Here is a 24,065-nt window from a genome sequence, read left to right as displayed (position 1 = left end):
CTGATATACCCAAAGCACCTAAAACAGTGCGTGGTACATACTACTTGCTCAGCCAGTATTTGCTGAATGAGTTAGAAAAATTCCAAGTATATGAAATTCAAAACCAGGCAACTAAACACCCATACTGATTAGGAATGCATATAGATAATAAAACTACAATATACAATATAACAAATATTATAAAAGTCATGGTAGAAGTAATCTTTAGGGTAGAGAAGGCAAGTGTAACATAGGAGGGACACACTGGTAATTTCTGTTTCTTAGCCTGGGCTTTTATGTACACATGCACATGCTCTATAAACATATGTATTTACACACACAGTATACTTCAAAATAAGGAAAAATTGGGGGGAAAAATACAGAAAAAAAACCTCCACTAGCACATCTGCTCTGTACTCTACTTCAACTCTCATTTAACCATCATTACTATGACCCAACGTAAGAGTCACGTAACAATTGGAATACTTCATGCTATAAAACAATGGCAAACTCTGTCTAAGGAATCTAACAGAAGTTCTAAGATTTATAGTGATTCTATCATACTATTTCCAGTCAAAACAGGAGTCAGATGGCATCGAGTATTAGCCAACAAAAGGAAATAAAAGTTTCACATCAACCAAAAAGACATCAATAGTAAAAACTACTTCTAAGTGTTACCTCTCAGATCTATAGATAAAAACAGAGATATAGAAAAATACAGATATAGATATACCTTAATTCATATGTAGGAAATATTGCAAATATACCTGTATGCTGCCAAACTCAACGTTTTCATAATGGAAATGTGCACATTCAGCCATCTTCGGAAAGTGACCTTTAGTGAAGGGTAACCTGAAGTACATGAAATAACTAAGTGAGACGCCAGATACTGGAAGTCAGAATTACTAAGCCTAAGGAAAAAATAAAATGAGTTGAAGAGCTCATGCAAGCAAAACTATTAAATAAGCGCATGCGCATGAGCACACAAATAGCCACACAAACTTTCCCAGAAACACAGTGCATCAAACGAAAATTACATTCAGTGCACAGGTCAAAACCAAGAAGAAAAAAAATTAAAAAGCATCACTACACTCTCCTAATCTTGACCCAAGGCAATGTCCATAGAAAATCTATGCTTTCAGTGAATGTTATAATAACTGTGAAAAGCCAACTTCTGATCAGAAGCAGCATTCCCAATGAAATATACAACCAGATTTTACCTGTGCATGTTGTCGCAGCCCATCAGTCCTGGATTGGTGGGTCTGGATGCAGAATGAATATTTTTATCTTTGTCTTTTCTCCATTTACAATGAAAACATAGCTATCTAACCCTCTACTGGGTGCAAAGATGGTTTTTCTGGGTTTTGTTCTTTAAGGCCAGCTTCACGGGATGGGGAAGCAGGTAGGAGGTAAGTCTTCAGTGGGAAAGTAGGAAATGGTTTTTCTGCTAAAGACTAAAATGGATACCTTCAGATATTTGACACAAGAGTCAACTACTGGCATCAAATTCAGGCTTTCTCAAAGGCAGGGCTGAGATACAGCAATCTCATAACTCAAACAACAGAGCTGATTTTTCACCAAGACAGACACACTTGGATTGTTCCCCTTGAACAAATGCACCCTAACGGACAACGACATAAAGCTGTTGCAAGGACAAAATTAAAGTATATTTTTAAACAAGCAGATAATCTTCAGATCTATTGCACTAACTGATGAGTCAAAATTTAGGCTTATCGTATAATTTAATGTGTGGACAATAAGAGCATATTTACCAAGAAATCTAAATAAAAGTTTTAAGAGAACTAAAAAAACTGGTTGCCATTTATGGAAATTCACTGAAAACCCACTGTAAAACCATACTTACTTTTTCACCTGTTTAACCTTCATACTGGCTGTGCTGCCACATGTCTTAAGACCAAGATCTCCAGGAATCTCTGGGACATCCGCTCCTCTTGCCTTAAAAAAATAAACAAACAAATAAATAAAAACAGAAGTTTTAGTAGGACTATTCCTTTAATATAAATGTCTTTTAAAAAGCAGATTATAATTTTAAAGGTTCTGCTGACTCTGTACCAATAATAATACATACTGATTTAATAATCTCTTCTTAAAATTGTAACTTGAGTTTTAGTTACTAAGAATAAGAAAAAAAATATTCACCTAATTTAAAAACTGTACTGCATGAGGAAAATTTCTCTGTGAAATAGGAATTATCATACTCTATCTGCTTCAATAAAAACTAAATTCTCCCCTGGGGAACTGGGAAAAAATAAACTTGCTTACAATGATTAAGAAAAGTTGAAATGGCAATATGATCAGAAGATCACAACATGCATTTCTCACACCAAAATCTGAAGGTGACATGTATATTATACTTCCAGCTTACTCCTTCATCTACCAGTTTTCATAGTCATGATTTCTTAATTCTAGTGGCACATTCAGCTACATTTTTTAAAAACAGAAATTGGAAAATCAAATGATTCTCGTATTCTGGACAGAATAAACAGCAAATCCAAATATCTATCGTAAAGAAACAAATTTACAATATATCATCTATGATTTATAACAGAAAAATTGAGTTATTACAGCCAATGCCACAGGATGCAATAGGGGAGAATAATATGGGGTGAGCAGTTAAAATGAATTAAGAGACTCACAAAGAAGATGTGGTGTATATTCAGCTATAAAAAAGACTGAAATCCTGCCATCAGCAATGACATGGATGGACCTTGAGGGCATTATGTTAACTGAAATAAGTCAGAGAAAGGCAAAGACCATATGATCTCACTTACATGTAAAAATCTAAAAAAAAAACCAAGCAAACAAACAAAAACCAAGCTCATAGATCCAGAAAGAGATTGGTTGTTTGGGGTGCTGCGGCAAGGTGTAACTCTAACTCTAGACTCTAAACTTTGGTGAAATTGATCATGTACATGACAACTCAGATTGAGGGTATGCATCCTAGATTCCTACTGTATAATTTTAAAATTATGAGTGAACAATATTATTTCTAAGGACAAAAAGGAAAATGTGGTATTTTTCTCTAGTCATTCATTCAACTGAAAAGACTTTATCACACAGTATTTTGTAACAACAACCTAAATCATCTTATTTTGCTAAAATAATGTGTAACAATATTCAATCATCTTTTATGAGGTTTGTGCACCAAAATTTACTTGACATAAAGAGGCTTGCTCTGCTTAAATTCTTATTAAAATATCTAACAAAGTGGGTTTTCATTCTTCTATAAATTATTCATTAACAGACTTAAAAATATAAAAATAAAAAGGGTAACTGGACATAGTTGGTAAATAGTGATGATTTTATCTGGTAGACTGAAAATTAAAATATTAACTCTATTTTGAATAGAGTTCTGTGAACAGTGTTCTGTGCTAGCAAGGCCACTGTCCCTTAACACACATCAAAGGAGCATCTTTAACAATAAAATATTTCTGAAATTAAAGTATGAATTTTATTTGTTTAGACATAATGCTATTGTGCACTTAACAGAGTGCAGTACAGTGTAAACATAGCTTTTACATGAACTGGGAAATGAAAAAAATCCATTTGACTCGCTTTATTGCAATATTCACTTTATTGCAACTGTCTGGGAGCAAACCAGCAATACTTCCAAGGTACGCCTGTATTAGACACAGCAGAAGAAAAGATCAGTGAACTTAAAGAAACAGCAAGGTAACTATTTACAAAAAATTTTGCTTCGTTTTTAGTTTGTGTGTGTAAGAGAAAAAGACAAGAAAAAAGTCTCAGTGACATATGGAGCTATATAAAGCCACTTAACATACATGTAACTGAACACAAAAAAAGGAAAGGAAAATGTCTCCCCTTAGGATGGTGGGAGAGGGTTCAAGAAGGAGAAGAAGAATAGAAAAAAACAATTGAAAAAATAATTGATAAAAAATTTACAAATTTTATGATGATTATAAACACACTGATCCAGAAAACTCCCCATAAATTCAGAGTCTGATACACACTCAGAAAATTATACAGGGCATATCATAATCAGATGGCTGGAGAGTGCTGATAAAGATAAAGTCTTAATAGCTGCCAAAGGGGGAAGAAAGAATATAAATTACATTCACAGGAATAAACAGAAGAAAAACAACATTTGGATTGAGTACTTTCAATTGTTCTTTTAAACAACTGTCAACACAGAATTCTATATTCAGCAAAATTTATTTCAAAAAAAGAATGTGAGGTTTCCAGCCTCTTCCACTGTTTACAATAAAAACTCCTAAAAATGACAAAATGAAATAAAATTCTCACATGCAACTACCTAAGAGCTTTAAAGATTTTAATGAGAGCAGGTAGGTTTGGAAACAAAGACAACACTTGAAGAGTTGCTAATACAGTGGCCACGTGCTTCCAGGCTTTTCCTCCTCTGTTACCTCCTAGACTGACCCAAGGACAGGCCCAATCCGGATGTGAGTAACATGTGAGTCAACAAAACTCTTAGGTAAGTCACACTTTTCTGGCCAAAGGTTGTGAACACTGCCCCTTGTGGGGGAAAAGGGCCAAGAGATTTTTTTCTCCCTTTTATCTCTTCTAACCTGGCCCCAGAACAGACCTGTTTGAAGATACCACTTCAACTGCAGAGTGAAAAGCCATTCTTCTAAACAGAGAAACAATGAAAAAGGACTCTGTTCTATAAAGACTGTGGCGATAGTCCTTGATTTTTTTTCTTTTTTCTCTCACTATTTAGACCTAACAGCAGTCCAGTCAGAAAAACTGTGTATAATACCAGAGACTAAAACTCTTGGAGTACTCCACCCTTCCAATCAGAGAAACCAAAGAAAGCATCCTTTGAGAACAGTGTATGCAAAATCCCCAACAAAAGTAAGAGTACACCAAAGACTAGAGAACTGAACTGATGATAAAACCACCACCTAAAGAAGTCCAGAAAGAAAGTTCAATCTAAACCCAAACAGGCTGATGTCTGGTAAGACAAAAAAAAAAAAAAAAAAAAAAAAGTTAAGTGAGCATTCTCTAGGACATTAGTGGAGTCAGTCTCACAACACAATATTCAAAATATCCATGACACAATCCAAAATTATTAGATACACCACAACCAGTAAAATATGAGCAATTCCCAAAGGAAAAGACAATAAGGAAATGCCAAATGTGAAATGAAACAGATGTTGGACTTAACAAAGACTTTAAAACAGATATATTACAATAAACACACTGCATTAGATAGTGAAACCAATGGAAAGACAAAAATTCCTTGATGAAAAATGTAAAAAAGATCAAATAAAAATTTCAAAATGAGAAAATGTAGTATCTGAAATTTAAAAATACTGACTTGGCTCAAGAGCAAAATAGAAATGAGAAAAGGAGTCAGTGAACCAACCTAACAACAGAATAAAAGAAATTAATTATGTACTCTAAAGGACAGATATTTAAAATTGTCTTAAAAGCCTGAAAAATACAGAGGAACCTGTGTGGCTCAATCAGTTAAGCATCCGACTTCGGCTCAGGTCACGATCTTATGGCTTTTGGGTTTGAGCCCCGCGTCGGGCTCTGTGATGACAGCTCAGAGCCTGGAGCCTGCTTTTGATTCTGTGTCTTCCTCTCTCTCTGACCCTCCCCTGCTTGCTCTTTCTCCCTCTCTCTAAAATAAACATTAAGAAAAAAATTTTTAAATACTGAAAAATATGAACTCATAGATACCCATGAAGGAGAAATATGGTCACAGAAAAAAAAAATTTGGATGTAATAACTCATGAACACATAACAAATTTGCTGGAAGATACATACTTACAGATTCAAGATCACCAAAAATAAAACAGAATAAAATCAAAGAAAAACACAAAATAATCCATCATAATAATCAAGCTTTTGATAACCTATATAAAAGAATTATCCTGAGAGCCAAAAGAGAAAAAAGACATATTACGTATAGAGTAATAAGAATTTTAATGACTGGATTTCTCATTAGAAACTAAGAAGATCAAAAGACAGTGAAACATCATTTATTAAATGCTGAAAGAACTCTAAACACAGAAAACTACATCAAATGAAAATATCCTTCAGTAATGATATAAAAATAAGATCATACTCAGAGTTTTAAAAATTAGAAGAATCTGTTACCAGTAGATGGGCTCTAAAAGAAATGCTAAAGAAAGCTCTTCATATAGAAGGAAAGTGGTATCAGAATAAAAAATGGACCTTCTGGTACGAAGGGAGAGCACAGAAATAATGAATAGTTAGATAAATGTAATGATCACTAATCTCCTAAGATCTTTAAAATATATGTGCTAATCGAAAGCAAAAACTGTAATAACACGGATTGATGAATGTAAATGTAATACTTATAAAAACTAGAATATTAAAAGGGAAAGATAAAGGGACCTACATGGTTTCCGCATTCTGATTTAAGTATAAAATAATTTTAACATAAAGTTAGAATATAAAGGGGCGCCTGGGTGGCTCAGTCGGTTAAGCCTCCGGCTTCGGCTCAGGTCAGATCTCACGTTCATGGGTTCGAGCCCCGCGTCAGGCTCTGTGCTGACAGCTCAGAGCCTGGAGCCTGCTTCCGGTTCTGTGTCTCCCTCTCTCTCTGACCCTCCCCCTCTCATACTCTGTCTCTCTCTGTATCAAAAATAAATAAAACATTAAAAAAAAGTTAAAATATAAAAAGTTAGAAAAAAATGAGATGAACAATGGAAAAAAAGAAAACCCCAGGACAAGGTAGATCCTAGGAATGCAAGACTGGGAACACCTGCAGAAATTCATTGTTTGGATTTGTTTTAGTTCCTAAACAAAATAAGAAACCACATCCATCAGTGTATGAGTTTTTAAAAACACATCAGAACCAAATTGAATTTATCCGAGGAATGCAAAATTGATTCAACCATAGAAAATCTATTATTATAATTCAATCTTAACTATAATTAAAAAGTAATGAGGAAAAAACATTAGATTGTTGCCGTAAGTGCAGAAAAATTATCTGATAAAACTCAATATACAATCATAATAATGTCCAAAAAGACTGCTCAATTGACAACAGGAAACTGAAAACATATTTGTCTCTGCTCTCTCTCGTGCCAAAATAATATAAATGTCTTTACAATTTTCTTCTTATATTAGCAAAAGTACAAAGTGCCACATGAATAAAGGATATTCTTTGCAGGACTATCTTTATTAACTAAAGGGTGGAAACAACCTAGATGTCCATCAATAAGGGAATGGTCAACTATGTTGCAGCCACACATGAACAGTCACAGCTATAAAAGTAATGAGGAATATTTTAATTTATTGTTGTGAAATAATCTTCTGCACAGGTCATGGCAGGGAGAAGAATGGTACAAGAACAAGCTATCCTTTAATTAAAAATAAAAATATGTGTTTCTTATACATAAATGAGACAGGATAAATCAAAAATCAATTAAAATGTTTACCCTTGGAGGAACAAAGAGACAGGGGATAGAAGCTATATTTTTCTGAATGCCTTGTTTTGTAGTTCAGATGTAAATGTTTTAAATATTTGTAAAACTAAATTACATTAAACTGGGGCAAAAAATGGAATTCCTTAAAATCAAAAACCAAATAATACAAATGAACCTACTATTTTAAGTTGGAGGCTTAAGCACAGAAAAGAATTACTTCAAATAAAGTAATGTGAAGTAACAGACCTCAAATAGGATATGTCCTCCTAGAGATAAAAGGAAACAAAGTATTTTCATAAATATCTGCATTATTATTTTGAAACTATTAAAAGTAGAAGATTAAAGCAAATAATTGTTAATGTCATTAAAAACTAAGGTTTTCAGAATAAGAGATAAAAATCTAAATCAAAGAAATTAAGTAGAAACCCTTATCATTTCCCCATTTTTTGATGTGGGAGGGCTTTAACTTAGGCTGCTAGAATAACAGAACAGGTAAATGCAAAAGGTCCACTAAATAACTACAGTCAGCATATAGCTGAGTCTTCTATGATATATCCAAGAATAGGATTTTAAAATTCTAAAATTTTAAATGATTAAATACTCAAAATATGTTAAGTGTCAATTACATGCAAATCACTATGCAAACAAAAAGAAGGTAGCAGACCATAAGGCTCTTTCATTCCTAAATTCTCAAGATAATTTATAAAAGACAAATGAAAACAAATGGCATATTTATCAAATGTATAGACAGAAGAAAACTAAAAGGGATTCTAACACTCTAGGTGACATAAGTTTAAGAGACTTTAACAGGTGGCAAAGACAAACTAAAGTGATTATAAAGTGCATCAAGAACAAAAATTAAAGCCCTATAATTACTTTCAAAACTCAATTATATAAGTATGGGGGGGCACACTCTGTTTGATAAAAATTCATATAACGAGATCTAAGGCCTATACTTAACCACAATCTAACCAAAAGTTAAAAGCATATCTTCACCAGTAAAAAGCTAATGCAGTCTAAAAAATGCTGCATCTATGAAAAGGACAGTATCTGTTTCTCTATAATCTGAACCAGTTAAACCACATACGAGAACAGTTGACCCATTTCAGGAAATTATTTGATACTGAAAACTTAACAAAAACAGGAATAGATAATGTTTTATCCTGTCTGCTTCACTATTGCTGAATCCAGAAAACTATTCCACCATTCCTGCCACTGGTACAGATCTTTAAAGAATCTTGCAAATGCCTGTTTTCCGGCTCCCACGTATAGCTCTTCCATGACTGGGTAACTAAAGTGATTTAACAGTCATGTAACACACTGTATTCGGACATAGAACCATAAAGTTAGCTGCTTCCATAGTCAGCCCCAACACAATGCCCACCCCTTTTGTGATATCTATGTGTGTGACTATCTTCTCTCAAAGTCTACAAAGTCTATCTTAGTAGATACTAGAAAAATGTTAATGGGTATTGCAGATGTTTAAGTAAGGAAAAAATAGGATATGGAAAGGTGTTTAACATAGAATCAGAGCATTGAAAGAAATCTCATCAGCTATTCCACTGCAAAGAGGAAACTAAGACCAATAAAAAGAAAAAACAACATGCCACAGTGTATTAGACACCGTATTTAAACTAAGTTTTTATTACAAAATCTGCTACATCTAATATAGGCATATGGAAAAAAAAGTTCAAGAACAATTGCTTTTTTTAAATAAAAAATTACAACAATGAGAAACAGCTTTTTTCCTATCAAAATACGGAAGACTAAAACTTTTTAAGACTGAAAAAGATATGGCATAATAGACACTAAACATTACTGCTTAGAATATAAATTAACAAAACTCTTGATAAGTAACATAGCATAAAGTTAGTTCCCCATAAAATAACAGCAAAAAGAAAAGACAAAACTCATAATAAAGATATTCATCAAAGTGAAAAATATAAAACAAATCCAGGGCACCTGAGTGGCTCAGTCAGTTGGGCATCCCACTCCTGATTTCGGCTCAAGGCATGACCTCACGATTAGTGATATTGAGCCCTGCACTGGGCTCACGCTGACAGCATGGAGCCTGCTTAGGATTCTCTCTCCCCCTCTCGCTCTGCCCCTCCCCCACAGGCACACAGGCAGGTGTATGTCTCTCTCAAACAAAATAAATAATCTTTTAAAAATAAATAAATAAATAATGCATATTCAAGGTCCTACTAATTGATGAAATCAATAATACATTCTATATTATAGGGTATGGTGTAGTCCTTAAATTTCTTTATTAAGAGTTTTCATTTAACACCAATTACAACAGTATTAGTGGTTTTAAATCTCCTGGTATATTTGTTATTTCTACCAACTAATATTATCACATGAATTAAATACCATATGAAGCACATATAAGAGAAAAACCATATAACACTGCTAAGCAACATTCTAAGAGCAGCACACCCGCCTGCCAAACATCTGCCAACATGGCGACCTCCTGATTATTTCAACACTATGCCCGTAATGATGGGAAGAGACCTTGTGGATGTAATTCAAGTCCCAGGCCAGTTGATCTTAAAATAGGTAACTGTCTGGGTGGGCCTAAATCACAAAAGCACTTCAAAAGCAGTCTTCTCAGCTGGTAGCAAAAGGAAAATCAAAGATTTAAAGCATGATAAGGATTCAAGGTGCTGCTGCTGGCTTTAAAGACTAAAATGTCCAAGTGAGAAGGAATTCAGGTAGCCTCTAATAGTAGAAAATAGCCCCTCACTGACAGACAGAAAGGAAACTGGGACCCTCAACCTAGGAACTTGAAAAAAAACACAAGGTTTTGATTTGAATTTCCCTGATGATGAGTGATGCTGAGCATCGTTTCACGTGCCTGTTGGCCATCTGGATGTCCTCTTTGGAGAAGTGTCTATTCAGGTCTTCTGCCCATTTCTTCACTGGATCATTCATTTTTCGTGTATGGAGTTTAGTGAGCTCCTTGTATATTTTGGATACTAGCCCTTTATCTGATATGCCATTTGCCACGATCTTTTCCCATTCTGTCGGTTGCCTATTAGTTTTTTTGACTCTTTCCTTCGCCTTGCAGAAGCTTTTTATCTTGATGAGGTCCCAGTAGTTCGTTTTTGTTCTTTATTCCCTTGCCTCTGGGGATGTGTGGAGGAAGAAATTGCTGCGATTGAGGTCTAGGAGGCTATTTCCTGCTTTTTCCTCAAGGGTTTTTATGGTTTCCTGTCTCACATTCAGATCCTTTATCCATTATATTTTTGTGAATGGTATAATAAAGTGGTCTAATTTCATTTTTCTACATGTTGCTGTCCAGCCTTCCCAATACCACCTGTTGAAGAGGCTGTCTTTTTTCCATTGGACACTCCTTCCTGCTTTGTCAAAGATTAATTAGCCATATACTTGTGGGTCCAGTTCTGGGTTCTCTATTCTATTCCATTGGTCCATGTGTCTGTTTTTGTGCCAGTACCATACTGTCTTGATGATGACAGCTGAGATACCACCTCACACCGGTCAGAGTCACTAAAATGAACAAACCAAGAGACTACAGATGCTGGCGAGGGTGCGGAGAAATGCGCACCCTCTGACACTGTTAATAGGAATGGAAACGGGTGCAGCTGCTCTGGAAAACAGTGTGGAGGCTCCTCAAAAAACTATCGATAGAACTCCCCTGACCCAGCAATACAGCAGTGCTGATGCATAGGAGCACATGTACCCCAGTGTTCATAGCAGCACTTTCTACAAAAGCCAAATCATGGAAAGAGCCTAAATGTCCATCATCTGATGAATGGATTAAGAAGATGTGGTATATATATATATACAATGGAGTACTATATGGCAATGAGGAAGAATGAAGATATGGCCATTTGTAGCAAAGTGGATGGACCCGGAAGGTATCATGCTAAGCGAAATAAGTCAGGCAGAGAAGGACAGATACCATATGTTTGCATTCATAGGTCTAACAGGAGAGACCTGGCAGGGGACCATGGGGAGAGCAAGGGGGAAAGAGAGCGGAGAAGAGTGAGGGACACAGATCAAGGGAGACTACTGAATACTGAAAATGAACCATGGACTGAAGGGGGAGGGGGAGGGAGAGAGGGAGTGATGGTAATGTTGGGGGCACTTGTGGGGAGAAGCACTGGGTGTTATATGGGAACCAATTTGACAATAAACTATTAAAAAACACACACACAAGGAAGCAGATTCAGCCCACAACTTAAATGAGGTGGGAGGCAGATTCTTCATAGCCTTCTGATGAGAGCCCAACCCAGCCAACACCCTGATTTCAGCCTTACAAGACCCTGAGCAGAAAACCCAGTTCAGCTTGGCCAAATTTGTGACCAACAGAATTGTAAGACAACAAATGAGTATTGTCTTAAGCCTCTACATTTGTGATAATTTCTCACAGAACTATAGAAAATAAATACTATTAGATAAATAAATATTTAAGACCCTACAAATTTCTGAGTGATCTCAGGCTTTAAGTGCTCCTTTACTTCTCATGCAATTAAAACTCTCTCTCCCCAAAATTGTGATGCAGAGCCCCAGGAGCTCTCGCTTTCCAGCACTCCCAGACTGCACCGAATGCACTGACTTCAGTACTCTCCCAGCACTCCTGCTAAAGTCTCACAGGAGTCTGCTTACATGAAGGCAAATCCTGGAAGCAAGTGCAATTTCTGCAGGTGGGGCCAGCAGGTGGTACAAAGATCCGACTCAGCAGAACAGCCATCTCTACTTTCTCCCTTGCAACCTGAATTTCAATGTGCATGCTACAGTCTGTTCCATACTCATTATGCAGCTCTCAAGACCCCTATTCTTTTCCCCCACAAGGAAGAAAACTTAATTCCTTTCCCTCTCATGGCAAAAAATTTTATTCCCCTTTCACAGGGGTCCCTACACTATGTCTACCAACCAGTCTTTTCCAGAGATCTCTTCCTTTCAGTGAACCAGCCAACTCCTTTACCTATAACACTTTCCATAATGTACAATGGAAATGCTTTCTCTTCACTGCAGCAGCTTAATACTAAGGCAGAATGCATATGTTAAATGAAGACAAAAAGATAGAAAGCTGTATATGGTTTATAAGTATAAAGTTATATTCCCAGACATGATGGGGAAAATAATATAATAAAGCAATATTCTTTAAAAGTAACAATTTAGAGAAATCTGTATAAGAAAATCATTTTCATATGGGTGTTAAATTAAAATTTCTTTGCATTGTAAGAAGTCACGAAGGAAATATACCAAAATAGTGTCACCAGTGTGGGAAATGGGATTATGGGTGAGTCTCTCTCTTCTTTTTCTCACTTTTCTGCATTTTCTATATAAGCATGTTTTATTTTTATAAAGGAAGAAGGCTTTACTGAGAAAGAGAGAGAAAGCAAGCAAGCTATCTCCCTCCTTCCACCTCTGCACATTATCTACATATTACAGCTATCATATGCAAATGCATCACAACCTGTCAGAACTAAAGGAGGTTAGATAATATAATTCCAAGAGACAAAACTAGGTATTCATATTTACTGGCAATTTAGGAAAGAACAAGAGTAAAAACATATTTATGATGAGATAGACCCATGTTCTAGTAATAAAATGGAATTTTTTGTTCACTGAGCCAAGTCATAAGTTAATATGGTAGGAGCTAGAACCACAATGGAGATGCATCTCAAACCAGATAAAGTGAGAGGGATAAATGACCTGTTTCCTCCCCTTGTCCTGCCCTCCAATCTTCTACCTCCCTCTGGCCAAACCCTGCCAGAAGTCTGCCGGCAAGAGAGCCTAGGAAATGTAGTTGCAGGGATTAGCCTCCTACAAAACGGAACAAAGCAGAGGGGCAGGAAATCCCAAACCCAGCTCCATGATATGCATTACTAAATTATGAAGATGTAATTGTATTTATATATAATTCCAGTAATTTAAAATATAAGTGATCTTATATAACATCTCATATTTTCAAAAGGTACAGAAGCCAATAACCCCCATACTGACACATAGGAATATATACATACATACATACACATATATAATCAACTGAATAAGAAAGACTGCAATACTAAATGTATAACTGGGCATAAAGGCAAATTATTCAAAATTAGCAGTTAATACTTAAGAACAACAAAGGTGGATCTGAAACTGTTATAGGAAATTAACAATAATTATCACCAAATAAGCATTCACAAAGGACATCAAAATGCAATCAAGTGTAAGAATATTCTGTTTCCAAAATGGCCCCAAATGGCCTTTTCTTCAAAGAACAAAAAAATCCAACTACAACATATGTGAGTAGAAGGAGCATAGATCAAAATCTTATGTACAAGGCTAGCATAAAAGCATGTGAAAATAATTTGGGGGGGAAAATGGTAACTTTCTGTTACTTCTCACTTTTTTCCTTTAATAGATTCAAATCTCATTTAATATATTCCTTTTATTTGTACTCAGAATTTGAGAGAGGGCACAATAGCTTTAGAATGCAGTTATAAATAATGTTTCTTGATAATGATGATGAAAAATAACATTTCTGCTTAAAATACAGTAGTAAAGGGAAGGATCCTTGGCCTCTTACATAGGAAAAAAAACTATAGGAGTTACTTCTGTGTTGGCAGAACTGCATACATATACAGACAGTCCCAGACTTAAGATGGCATGTCTTACAACTTTTTGACTTTACAATGGTGCAAAAGCAATTCACATTCAGTACAAACTGCACTTTAGGTTTTGGATGTTTTTTCCTGGGCTAGCAATATGCAGTAGCATACTTTTAGTGACGCTGGATGGCAGCAGTAGTGAGTCATAGCCCCTCGTCAACAACAGAGTCATGAGGATAAGCAATGGTTCTGTACTCCTACAATCATTCCGTTTTTCACTTTCTGTACAGTATACAACAAATCCACTGAAATATTCAACACTTTATTACAAAATAGTTTTTGTGTTAAATGATTTTGCCCAACTGTAGACTAATTAATGTAAGAGTGCTGAGCACATTTAAGATAGGCTAGGCTATGCTATGATGTTCAGTGGGTTAGATGTATCAAATGTATTTTCAACTTAAAATATTTTTAACTTACAATGAGTTTATCAGGACATGACCCCATCATAAATTAAGGGAAAATCTGTACATATATATATACATTAACATATACATGGCTAACTAAAAACACAAGATGTGAATATAAAACCTGTTCTGCCAAGAAAGGCAAACTGGACTGCCAGTTTCTGTACTCAGAAACGGTTAAAACAAATTACATAACTTTCTTCACTTATTTCCTTCAATATGTTATTTAGAACTGAAGTCCTAACAGGCAAATGCTAAAACACACTTCAGAATAAAAGGAGGCAGGTAGATTTAATTACAAGGATAACTCCCAAAGCATACAAATAACCGTCAAATAAGCCCCAGGAGTAAACTATATAATTATTCATAATTAATTTTCTGTTTTGCCTGGAAACAATTGGGTGAGATTACTAAAACAAAGAAATCTATAATCTTTAAAAGTGATTATAAAACCAGTTCCTTCACAGTGAAGAAGTTGCCTTAAAGTTCCATTCTACTGCAAAATAATATCTCTTCAGAGAGAACCAATTAACACCAAGAAAAAAAAATATTCAGGGCAATGTTTAAAATAATTTAGGAAACGTTATTACCAAGTACCATTACTATAATAATCACAAAGCCTCTACCAGGAAACATGTGATAATCAATGTAAAAAATAACACACTGACATATCAGCAAAATTGGTAAATATTCTGAAATTTATACTTCTCTATAATGGAGATTCATCTTTCCTTCATCTCACTCCTGTTTGTTCCAGCCATTAAAAGATAATCCTCCTTATTCAGCAGGTATTTAATCTGTTGAAAATCCAGTGTTCCATTGTTATGCATAAATTTTCCAGATATTTTATAGTAAGCTTCTTAGGAAAATCTAAAAACAGTATATCATTACCTTTATAGGGACTTTATTCAGGTAAATTATTGCCAGTCTTCAGTGCTGCTAGAAAATGATACTAATCTCCTTCTACATTTGAATTTTGTACAACAAATCTACTAATAAAACTTTGCATATAATATTTAAATACAGAATATAGAATATAAAATACAAATTATTTCGAAATAAGGTAGGTAATAAACAAAAGCATGGTAGAAGGGAAGAAAGAACCACAAATGAGGGAGACACTTCCCTAGAAATTTTCTGGTAAAGATTCTATGACACTCCAGTTCAGAACTCTAAGAATCACACTTCCTCTTACTGTTGCTTTACGTACTTTTTCCCTGGATGTTTCATAAGTTTAATCATTTTTTTGAAAAGCTACATAACAAATTGTATCAGTAAAAGTTACATCTAGATGACTTAATACCTTAAATAGCACAATGTCTGGAATGTCCAACTGACCTTTAAACAACATGGCGTATAAGGATGCTGACCCTTGGCACAGAGAAAAATTGAAGCTTAACTTCTGACTCCCCAAAACTTAACTACTGATAGCCTACTGTTGGCCAGAAGTCTTACAATAAAATAGTCAATTAGCACACATTTTTTATGTTACTATATTCTTACAATATGCTGGGGGGGGGTGTTATTAAGAAAATCATACAGAAGAGAAAATACATTTACAGTACCATACTGTATTTATCTAAGAAAATCCAGGTACCAGTGGATCTGTGCAGTTCAAACCCATGTGGTTCAAGGATCAACTATAGTTTTCAGTTTAATAATTAACAATAAAATACTGGGTTTGAGATCAGCTCAACAATTCAAAAGGTTTTAGGCTTAACCTTATAAAACTTCAAATCTTGAGCTCCTTTAACATATAAAACTAACAATTTCATATGGTTCACTAGTACATATCTCAGAACGCTCAGCAGTCCATTAATTATCTTCAATAATTAATGCCACTTGATTCATGCCAGAGAATTCCCACAATCTTCAGCCAGAAAAGGAGGTACCATGGAATGGGGTGGGTTTGGAGTTGTTTATTGAAGAGCTCTGAATATATTGGCACAAAATCAAAACCTGGGCTTTGCATATTAATCAATGATTCCATTTGTGATTATTCAGAAAGCAAAACTAAATAAAACATTCAGCTTTTAAAGACTGAGAAATGATAAACATCATAGGTTTCTCTAGTTACAACTAAAATTCAGTCAGAAATAAACTGTTAAATATCACATGGTAATAAAAGAGCTAATGACATTCACTTAAAGAACATTTGCAAAGACTTTTTTTTTCCTTTTACTCAAACTGCAATTTTTTTTACAGCTCTGTGGGTAAAAGGAACTGGTGTAAGTATCAAACAGAGTGGACAACTATTAATATAATGAGCAATAAACAAAATACAGACCTCCTCCAAAATTACCTCTTCCTCAAGATTATTCAGGAAGAAATAATCCAGCTGTTTTCACCAATCCTCGTTCCTCTTTAGAAAGCAGGCAACAGACGGGGGAAATGGTCCAAATACATAGGGTACTTTTGAAAAGTTAAGAAAAATGTACCAATGGTCTCAACTTTTGTCTTAAAAAAAGGAAGAAGAAAAGAGAAAAAAGAGAATAGAAAATAAAAGAACAGAAAATAAAAAAGAAAAGAAAGCAGATATTAATATCTGACAAATGAGATAATGAAGCAGGAAAATTCAAGGCATTTTCAAGGAAAAACAAGTGTTTCTATTTGTCCAGGAATGACAATTTCATTCATTCAAAAAATATTTACTAAGAGTTTACTATGCTAGGCACAGGTGATGAAACAGTTAACAAAAGTGACAGTCCCTGTACTCAAATCTAATGGAAAAGAGATAATAATGATTAAAAAAAATTACATTTGCAAGTGCTATCGAGAAAATTAAACCTGAGTTTAAAAAAAAAAAAAAGAGGAAGACAAGGCTATTCTTTCCTCTAAGAGGGTGAATAAAGGCAGCACTTAACTGTAACATTTGAAGAAACCAGAAGGAAGGAAAAGAGCAAGCATTGCAGATCATGTAGAGAAAGCACTTCCCAGGAGAAGAGAACACAAATACAAAGGCCCTAATTAGGAGAATACTTGACATATTTGAGAAAGAGTGAAAAGGTCATGTGACTAGAGCAAAATGATTTATAACAAATGCAAGGATTCTGAACCAAGTGACTGGGATAGTGTTCTTAACATAAAACGTCAAGTTAAAAGGAAGGAACTCATTTCTGGGAGAAGGAATACGGAGATTTACTGGAAATCTATAACTCAGTTTCTATAGGGCGTTCGGTGGGGAATGAATTGTTATGGAGCTAGAGATATGGGACATGAAGTCATCTGTAGAGAGATGACAGTCAAAACTGCAGGTACAGTAAAGAAGTGGGAAGAAACAAGCATAAAGACCCCTGTGAATGACTGCATTGAACAGGTGGGAAGGAGAGGCAGAGGGAAAGAGCCAACAAACCCTTCAGAGTGAGTGACTGGGACCGTGATTGTGTGTGTGAGGGAGTCTGCACACATGGGAGAGAGCATGTGTGCGCACACACACCGGAGCCAAGTACACGTGCTTGTGTATGAGAAGGGGAAAGGGGACAGCATTTGCAGAGACACACGTACAATGTTAACAACACTGAGGATTAACTTGTTATCTTCCTTCATAAAATCTTCAGTGATTTTGAAGTTCAAAACTTATAACTTGTTTTAATTTTCATGGCTCTGGTGGTTAGCATCCAGGAGCATTTTCACCAAGAACCGGTTTTACTTTGTCAGTAACAACTTCTTTACTACAACATGACCTGCGCCTTGAACACATTGATTTAAAAAAGAAACTCAAGTGAGAAACCAGTCCTAAAAACACCACCACCAAACAAAAAACCAAAAAAAAAAAAATTTTTTTAAACCTTGAGATTAATAGAATCCATTCTGAGAATACAGATAATTAGAACTAAAAATAAAATAAAATAAAATGAAACACTAAGAAGTATGATATAAAGTGGTTTTAGTTAAAATATTCAAGACTGTTTAAAGATTCTCTCCTTGGGTTTTTTATCTCATCTTTTAAAAATCCTAATTTTTTTTCACTAAATGATTGCATTGTTAAATAATTGCAAATAAATACTTTACTTACTAATTTAGAAAAATTGTTTTTTATAGATTTTTACAATACTTATAGCTATTTAATTATAAATTTATAAAGAGTAATAAATAAATCATAAACCATAAACCACAGAAGGATAGAGGACTACTTTAGGATTTCCTACCTTAATTTTAAAAATGATTTAGAACAGATCAATTATTAGTTAGGAGATTGAATCAGTAATTAAAAACTTGCCAACAAATAAAAGTCTAGGATCAGATAGCTTCAAATGATAGCATTTGAGCAAACATTTAAAGAAGAATTAATGCCAATTCTTCTCAAAAAATTAGAGAAAATAGTCTCAAATTAATTATACAGGGCCAGCATTACTTTGATATCCAAAACAGACAAGGACACTACAAGAAAGTAAATTACAGGACAATATCCCTGATAAACATAGATGCAAATTGAATCCAATAGTACATTAAAAGGATCATACACCATGATCAATCAGATATGATTTATTCCAGGGATCAAACAATAATTGAACATCCACAAATCAATCAATGTGACACATCACCTTAAAAAAATGAAGGATAAAAATCATATGAGCACTTCAACAGATACAAAAAAAGCTTCTGACAAAATTCAACATCCATTTATGATACAAACTCTCAATACAGATGACATAATAAGGGCCATATACGACAAGGGTCAGAGCTAATGTCTACTCAGTGATGAAAAGCTGAAAGCTTTTCTTCTAAGATCAGGAAGACAGGAATGTCTACTTTCATGATGTCTATTCAAAATAGTAGTGGAAAGCCTAGCCAGAGCAATTAAGCAAGAAAAAGAAATAAAAGACCTCCAAATCAGAAAGGAAGAAGTAAAACTGTAACTATTTCTAGATTACATATTATATCTAAAACTCTAAACATTCTAACAAAATACTGTTACAACTCAGTAAAGTTTTTTAAAACAGTTGTTTGCATACACTAATAGCAAACCAAATTATTGAATATCTTTTCAATGGAATGCTAGCACCTCCAGGGACTCCCTGGTTTAAATAGGAATGTGTGATTTGCCTTGCCGAGGCTATTTTCTATCTCTGCAGAGAAGTTAACTTGCAGAAAACTAACAGTCCAAATAATTCCTGTCCATAGAAATGCCAATTGTGTCCAGTGGAACTAAAGCAGTTTTGCCAGTTTTTGCTTCCATTTGCATCTATTTTAGCATGATTAATCTCTTAACAGTAAGGTACTTTGAATTCTCCTTTGAACCAAATCTCCTTTGAATCAAGTTATAACACTTGACTGTCTCCTTCATTAATTAATGAGTTAAATATCTCAGGCATGTGTTCATTTTATATTTGTAAGCAAGTCATGATTATATCCACTTTTAAGCTTTATCCTTCCATAAAATGAATACAAGATTATCTTTACCCTTTCTCAAAAAACTCACAATATATTAAAAGGAGACAGATATAACCATAAATAACTAGATTGAGATTAAGAATTAAGATATGAACAACACAGATATGAACAACATACTATGAGAATTAAAATAGAACCATTTTCTACCTGGAAGATTTCAGAAAGCCTTACATCTTAAATTATAACTATGTAAGTCAGGGCTCAAAACTAGGGCCAACCCAGGGGCACCTGGGTGGCTCAGTAGGCTTGATTTCAGCTCAGGTCATGATCTCACAGTTCATGAGACTGAGCCCCTAATCAGGCTCTGCACTGTGCACAGCCTACTTGGGATTTTCACCTTGCTCCTCCCTGACTCATGCATGCACATGTATCCTCTCTCTCCCTCAAAATAAGTAAGTAAACAGTACAAGAAAAAAAAAAAAAGCCAACCCAGCCCAATGCCTGTTTTTGTACAGCCCAAAAGCTGGAGGTGATTTTTATACTTTTAAATGTTTGGGGGCAGGGGGATCAAAAGAAGGGGGGTTAACTTTTTTTTTTTTTTTTTGAGAGACAGACAGAGACAGTGCAAGCAGGGGAGGGGCAGAGAGAGAGGGAGACACAGAATCTGAAGCAGGCTCCTGGCTCTGAGCTGTCAGCACAGAGCCCGATGCAGGACTCGAACCCACAAACCATGAGATCATGACCTGAGCCGAAACCAGGTGCTTAACTGACTGAGCCACCCAGGCACCCTAGAAGGATTATCTAATGAAATAGAAAATTTACATGAAATTCAAATGTATCCATAAATAGTTTTATTGGAACACAGCCATGCTCACTTACGTGTTATCTACAGCTGCTTTCACATTACAATGACAGAACTGAGTAGCTATGAAAGAGACCTTAGGAGGCACTCTCACTGATTCATACTGCTGCTCATCACACCCTAAACTGCACTACTGAGTTGTAACTCCACAGGATTTCTAGTTCCACATGTATCACCACACCACAGTTTTTAAATTACCTATCTGTACACATGTGAAAAATAAGCAAAGAAGAGTTAAGTGGACTTTGAATGTCATGCTTTTAAGGCAACAGAGAATGTAGGTTTTTTTTATCAGATAAGATGGCAAAACACTCTGTTTCTTATGCACTGGCACTACAGCTGTGCTGAAAGACTATACAAACATTACCAAACTATGCATTCATCACAATATTCTCAACTCATAGGAAAACAACAATCTGAAAAGTTAGAAAACTCTAATAAAACAGAATAAATGAGTAAAACCTCAAACAGAATTCCTTCACAAAAATAAAGACTGCATCAGAGTAAATTCCCAATTAGATTATTTGTTGGCAGAGCAAGGAAAGCCAGTGGCCAATCATGAATTACTTAAATCATGTTTGACTATAGCAAAGAAATCCAGAGAAAACAAAATCTTTTTGTTAAGTATAGGCTTCAAGAGTTGAGGTCATTGAGAGCAAAATCAAGAGTCAATTTACAAAGAAGGCAAATGATTCCAACTGGTTTTCCTTAACTCCTGACAAGTCAACAAATGTAGCCAATACTGCTCAGTTGTTAAGGAGTCAATCAATGCTGAGTTCCAAGTGACTGAAGAATTAGTCCCTATGTACAGTCTCTGACAATATTCTCAAAATAAATTCAACAAACATTGATTCAGTACAACTTGAAGGGAAATCTACTAAGATACATATACTGATTTTGGTTAAAAAAAAAGTGTGAAACAGAAAGACATATTTGGACATATTTTCAACTTGTTACTGAATGCTAAATGGCTTTCATAATTAGTTTTTGCTGTAGATTTGATGCTATTTCTTGATCAATTTAACCTAAAATTGCAAAGAAAACATGGCTTATGTTCAGAAACTTACACTGTGATAAATGTTAGCCTCACAATCATGAGCTGCCATATATATTTCTCAAGCTATCAAACATTAAACAAGAAGAGAGATCTCCATTACCACATAAATTTGCATGAATATATTTTCAGAGCTCAAACTACAGTTCCAGTAGGGTTTTTCTGACCACAATGCAAGTGCAAAGTAAATTTCCATACTGCAAAATCCATTTAACTTTGCAAATGAGGAGCTTCAACCTAGCCTTCCATTGGAAGTTTATAATATAATGTTATGCTAAAAGGTAATATCAAGAGAAGAATCTAATAGAATTCTATAAATGTCTCTAAGCGATGAATATGCCAAATTAAAATCATACGCTCATGAACGGATGTCAGCATTTGGCAGTACCTGATTGAAAAGGCATTTTCAAAAATAAAATTGTAAAATATCATTATAGATCAGCATTGACAGATGAGTATCTGCATTCAATTTTGATGCTAAAAAACACTAACTTTTAACTATAAGTAAAATGTTATGCTCCATTAAAAATTTTTTTTCACAGACCTGAACTGCAAAAAGTTATAATAGACTAAATGTGTATCTCAAACTTATCATGTGGAAAGCTACATTGCACAGGATTTTTCCAGTCTCCAACAAAAACTGCTTTTCAGTATCTCAGGAAATGTAAACTCCAGTCTTCAGGGGTTTACAAGCTGAGTTTTTGATCAAGCCAAAACTCTTGAAGCCATCTTTGACATCTCCTTAGCTAACTCTATATCCAGTTCATCAGCAAAAACAGTAGGTTTTGTAAAACTCTCTCCAGAATCGAATCATTTTCACCATATGTACCAATATGGTTCAAGCTACCATTACTGTTCACCTATTATAATAACCGTCTAGGGGGTCTCTGTATTTCTTCTTTTGCCTTCCCTTTGATCCTATAAACAGAAACCAGAGACTTCCTTCAAAAGTTAAAGCCAAATTATGTCACTTCTCAGCCAAAAATCCTCTAGTGGGGTTTCTCATCTCACTCAGCATAAGAAACCAGTCTTTATAATGGATTGCAAGAAACTACATGATTGGCCTTCCATCCAAACAAACCATTTCTCTGACCTCATCTCCTACTTTTCCCTGGCGCATTCAATTTCAGCCACATGTCCTACTTGTGTTTCTTCCAATTTACTTTTTATTCCCACACCACAGCCTTTAACTTGTTCTTCCGATGGCTAAAATGATGTTTTCAGATAAGCATACTACTCACTGCCCCATGTCCTTCTGCTCAAATTTCACCTTCTCCTAGAGACCTGCTGTGGCCACTCCATTAGAGAGCTAGCAATCACACTTTTCCACTCTACCCTTCCACCACTCTGTAATCCCACTATTCTGCATTAACTGTCTACAATAGCACTTTCCATCACTTGACATATAATATATTTAATTATTTCCTTCTCCTCCTACCCCATTAAATTAAAGGCTCCACAAAGGCAGGAAATTGGTGTGTTTTGTTCAAGACTCTGCCCACAGAGTTTAAAACATTGCTTGGAATAGATTAGTTGCTCAATAGATATTTCCTGAATAAATTAACAAAGTAAAAAATAATTTTTTTAAGATTCATCAACTCCTTCCTTATGTAAGTAAAAAACACACAGATACATATGCATAAAACTGATTTACCATTGTGCTAAGTGTTTCTTCCCAATCAGGCCGCTCTCGAGGGTGAACATTTCTATGTAGTTCTGGAACAAAATCATCCTCTTCAGAATGTACTGAGGACTTCATCTTCCTAGAGATAAAAACATGAGAGACTATGATAAGAACTCCCAATTCTATGAAAACCTTCCAATGACTATAATTCAAGAACTAGAAAGTTATGTCAGATTTGAAGTTTAATTAAGAACTTTAATGGTTAGTATTGATTCTTCATTTGTACCCTGGCTTTCAGAGATCTTTCCTGATATGCCAAACACCTTCTTTAATCCCAAAAGATAAAAGTAAAGTTAATAACCAGATAACCTTCATGGTCTATGGTATTTTATCTGTTTGACACAGTAGGAACCTGGCAAAGATTTGCAGCAGCCACCAATATTAATGGAAAGGTGTTATACATTAGTAAAATTCCAGAATTACTACAATTCCAGAATATGGTACGTCTGGCTCCAATTTATGGAGCACAGTACGTTAAACTAGTACTCTTGAGAACAGCTATGAATTCTAAAAAAATATATAAAATAACTTGTCTAAAGGCACAGGAAAGCAATCAATACAGGTAAGAGTGCTGGGGCTACTTTGAGAGTCCATCAGGCAAATTCCACATTTAATCAATACTTTTGTTTAAGAGATTTTCGAAATCAGTAACAGGAAATAAAGCCCAAGCATAATATTGGTCTAATTAGACTAAGCTAGCAGAGGTT

At 34.9% G+C, this 24,065-nt stretch overlaps 1 protein-coding gene across 2 annotated transcripts in view; it reads right to left on the bottom strand.

Annotated features, from left to right (window-relative positions):
• The window catches only part of ARHGAP32 (Rho GTPase activating protein 32), a 197,383-nt gene extending 173,954 nt beyond the window's left edge, over positions 1-23,429 (bottom strand). Inside the window, exons 1-4 of one of the 2 annotated variants that reach the window (XM_029957580.1) lie at positions 23,329-23,429; positions 1,844-1,935; positions 1,200-1,241; positions 747-831 (exon numbers count right to left, since the gene is read on the bottom strand). In XM_029957580.1, coding sequence (XP_029813440.1) covers positions 747-831; positions 1,200-1,241; positions 1,844-1,935; positions 23,329-23,331 — 222 coding nt within the window. In that variant the 5' untranslated portion in view covers positions 23,332-23,429. The remainder of the gene's footprint in view (positions 1-746; positions 832-1,199; positions 1,242-1,843; positions 1,936-23,328) is intronic. The other variant, XM_029957581.1, reaches the window with a different exon arrangement.
• Between the last annotated feature and the right edge of the window lie 636 nt (positions 23,430-24,065).

The sequence above is a fragment of the Suricata suricatta genome, chromosome 11, assembly GCF_006229205.1.
Source record: "Suricata suricatta isolate VVHF042 chromosome 11, meerkat_22Aug2017_6uvM2_HiC, whole genome shotgun sequence".
NCBI classification, from domain to species: domain Eukaryota; kingdom Metazoa; phylum Chordata; class Mammalia; order Carnivora; family Herpestidae; genus Suricata; species Suricata suricatta.
The sequence above is the reverse complement of the archived record's forward strand: the minus strand, read 5'-3'. Positions and strand labels throughout refer to the sequence as shown.